Genomic DNA, 3,491 nt, shown 5'->3' with positions numbered 1-3,491 from the left:
GGAATTTCGACGAAAATGGGGGAATTATCTGCGGTTGTCGCTAAATGTTGTATAGTATTTAGCAACTATTTTAGGTTTATGTTATGATGGCTAGTATCAAAGTTGAGGTCCGCAGGTTCCTTTTGCTTTTTCTACGCGTAACGAATATCTTAGTTTCTACGCTGAGGCTACTCCAAGTACCAGATAGTTCTTTTCTGTGGAATGAGTACTTTGGTAGCTTGTGGTTATCTAGGGCGGGGAGTCGGGTTCGATTGAACCCTAGTAGCTACGTTGGTGCGAGATTTGAAGCCTGGTAGCGCTTGCCGTGTAGCAGCAGTAACGATAACTACACTGTTACTGTTTATGGTGTTGATGTGCCGGCCCAAAGGAACTGTTTATCGGCGGATCACGCGTTCAAGTTATGAGTACAAGTTGCCGCTGAGGTTGTTCCCGCTCTTGAGGAGGGCATGATAGTTGACGATTTGAGAAAATATTGCTTTGCCGTTGGAGATTTGGTGGCAATGCCCAGGGGTATTCTGGGGGTATTGTGATAACTTAGACGCGAAGGCGCCTGGAGGCGACAAATAGTAAAGGTCGGGCTAATATTGGCAGCAAGCGAAAAGCTGTCGAAATGCCCGCTAGAATTCGCCATGATGCTGCTCAACACAGGATATTGTCCTTGCATTCAAACCCAAGCATCTTGCTTTGATTTATCCTCATAATCAATTGCTTGATACGGAGGGGAACGAGCCATAACTGTCATCCAAACGTGACCTTCCTTAGGGGCTCCCCCAGACGGAGAAATTGACAGCTTTCCGGTGTTTCCCGTGCGTGTGGTCTAGTTCTGGTCGTAATAATTGCGAACTTCTAGATAGCCACTTTAATTAGGTTAACATTCACGTGCGTGATTTAAAACTAGTGCAAGTAATTAGAGGTATTTTCCAATCGCTCGCTTCAAGGACACTAAAGATCTTGTGCAATAATGTATAAGATTATCGGACAATCCGACCATTTAAGTTATATAGAAATGTGTTTTTCTTACATCTATAAGGGTATCGACTTTACGAACTCGTTTACTGTAGAAGAGTGAACCCATTAATGTAAAGAGGATACCGTTATTGTATTACACATGGTTTACGGAAGAAAAATAAGATTCCCAGTACACTCTGAAATAAAGTTCAGAGAAATGTGTTCACTACAATAACCCTTTAATCCCGGTACTCTGTATTATACAGAATAAGTAATACGACAGTTGGAAGTGTGTTGCAAGCTTACATACACGAATGGCGGCAGAAATTTCCCGCATATGAGAGTTTGTATATATGTGGGTGGGGATTTTATCATTGGGGATCGGAGAGGGGGAAATAAACAGGCATTATCCCTTAGACATAGAACACACAGGATAAATTGGCTGGAGGTTTCAAATGCTATCTGCATCCTATCTCCACCACGCCCTCCACCACACACTGGTCTCCTCATACCGCGAATATCGTCTACGATGACAGAGTGGATTGACTCGAAAGCGTTCCAGCGACTGTGGCGCTCTCTCACCAAGGCCGGATGCAAAGCAAGGCCGCCGTCAGGACTGGACTCGGAGCACACCTATGTGAAACCAGGAGTGAAGGGTCGGCTTCGTAAGGACAAGGCAGGAGTGGAGTACTTCAAAGGTGCGATTTATAAACTATGAATGTGCCTTGAGGTTCGCATTAGCTTCGACGAAGGCACTATTCCTAACCAAAGTAAGTTCAATCCAGTGCGCGTATATAACAAGGACAAGTCCCATAAATACGGGACGAAGGTGTACATGACCTGCTGCGCGGAATCAGGATATTGCTCTGGGTGCGTATTCTGTACGGTACAGATGAGTTACTCTGTGCCATACAGCATACGATATGCTAGGCATCTTATTCTGTTCGGTACAGAATGGCATACTGCGATAATATCATGATATTATGATAGAGCCAAAAAGAATCTTGCCTCGGGAGATGCTACCGTTGTATTAAGCTTTGTGGAGCTTCCCTTGATATGTACCTGGCGTTTCGGCAGTCAAACCGGAGCATTGAATTCATCGTAAAAAAACAATGACTACAGATAATTTTTTCGAGCTGTATTACCAAAGAAGTGCTAGTAATTTCGCCAGAGCAAAATGCTGCAGCTGCGAAGCAGGTGCAGAAGATGCGCTGACAAAGGAAGTCGCAGCGATCGAAAGTGCTGTGAATGGAGTTATGCTAATTTTCAGAGCTTCTTTAAACCGTATTACGCGAGATCTCTGCAACCCTGTAAAAGTACTGATTAAGGAATTAGCTAAAAATGTAAAATCTGTAAAAACTTTGAACTCATGCCCTACTCCTGAGCCAACGATCCTTTCACAAATACATGCGCGCGCAAATAAAAGCGTTCGCATTCAAGCAATGCGGTCTGTACTGCATTTAAATAGCCAGCAATTTAAAGCCATCGGCGAAGCTAACGCGCACGGAGTATCTACGGAACTCGCCAAGAAGGACAACATTCACCGCTCAACGCTGGGTGAAATCGAGGTTCGAGATCAAGACTGCTCGCCCCACGAAGATTTTTGTGGTTAATACGCACCAAGGTTCGCCAATTGAGTATCCAGAACTTGAGAAAAGGAATGAAGATTTACTTTTTTTTCTAAATTTGGCGTACGAGCTGGCTTCTAGAGTGGGTGATTGCTATGAGGCGAGATCGGTCATGGTATGTCACTCGCGAGCGCTTCAAGTCTTGATCCCCCCCTTGAGAGAACAGAGTGTGCAGCCGTGGAGTATTTGCGGCGTTTTAGACTTCGCAACAGGTTCTCCGTACCTCGCATCACTCACCGAAGCAATAAGTATATTCCTGATTTAGAGGTACAATTTTTATTTTTCTATTATTACTTCTTGTATGTAATATGTTATTTGTTTATTTATTTGTACATTTCGATCTAGAATGTTGCTACTGCTTTTGAAGCAAGCATGGGCTGAACGACTGAAAATAGTAGTATTGTATCATGCTTTCCGGGGTTCAGCAATACGAGCATGTGTACAATATGGATCAAGCTTCAATTTACAATGAAATGAATCCAAACACTACAATCACCTTTGAATTACTGACGACAAGAATGCAGACGTCGTGCAATCGATGTCCGAAAATGCATTCCGTGCGTCGGTATTTCTCTGTGCGTCGGCGACAAATGACAAAATGCTGCGGCTTATTGTTTTTGCCGGCGTTTCTAACGACGACGTGCACGATGAACCACCCTTTGCATCGCGATCATGCTATCCTCACGATGCAGCAGAAGCCGTACTGTGATGAACGCGTGATAATAGAATGGATCGATGAGGTAAGTTTTATTTAAGCTTTTCTCTATTGATTTTTCTTTCTTATTCAATATTTTGTATGTGTGGGGTTTAGATGCATGCAATCACAGGGGCATATTGCTAGACAGTCTGAAAACACATCAGTGTGCGTTCCAAGCTAGTTAAATGAATACTGTACTACTGTACTAATGTTATGCC

At 43.5% G+C, this 3,491-nt stretch overlaps 2 protein-coding genes across 2 annotated transcripts; both read left to right on the top strand.

Moving 5' to 3' along the window:
- Positions 1-1,477: 1,477 nt before the first annotated feature.
- PPTG_22078 (hypothetical protein) lies at positions 1,478-2,163 on the top strand (the record flags this gene model as incomplete). Its single annotated transcript, XM_008901685.1, has 2 exons — positions 1,478-1,646; positions 2,135-2,163. The coding sequence occupies 2 exons, from the start codon at positions 1,478-1,480 to the stop codon at positions 2,161-2,163; spliced, it is 198 nt and encodes a 65-aa protein (XP_008899933.1).
- Positions 2,164-3,223: 1,060 nt separating this feature from the next.
- Positions 3,224-3,417, top strand: PPTG_22077 (hypothetical protein; the record flags this gene model as incomplete). Its single annotated transcript, XM_008901684.1, has 2 exons — positions 3,224-3,316; positions 3,388-3,417. 2 exons carry the CDS (start codon positions 3,224-3,226, stop codon positions 3,415-3,417), a joined length of 123 nt encoding a protein of 40 aa, XP_008899932.1.
- Between the last annotated feature and the right edge of the window lie 74 nt (positions 3,418-3,491).

The sequence above is a fragment of the Phytophthora parasitica genome (genome assembly GCF_000247585.1).
Source record: "Phytophthora parasitica INRA-310 unplaced genomic scaffold supercont2.11, whole genome shotgun sequence".
In the NCBI taxonomy this organism is placed as follows: domain Eukaryota; phylum Oomycota; class Peronosporomycetes; order Peronosporales; family Peronosporaceae; genus Phytophthora; species Phytophthora nicotianae.
This window is presented reverse-complemented; position numbering and strand designations above follow the sequence as displayed.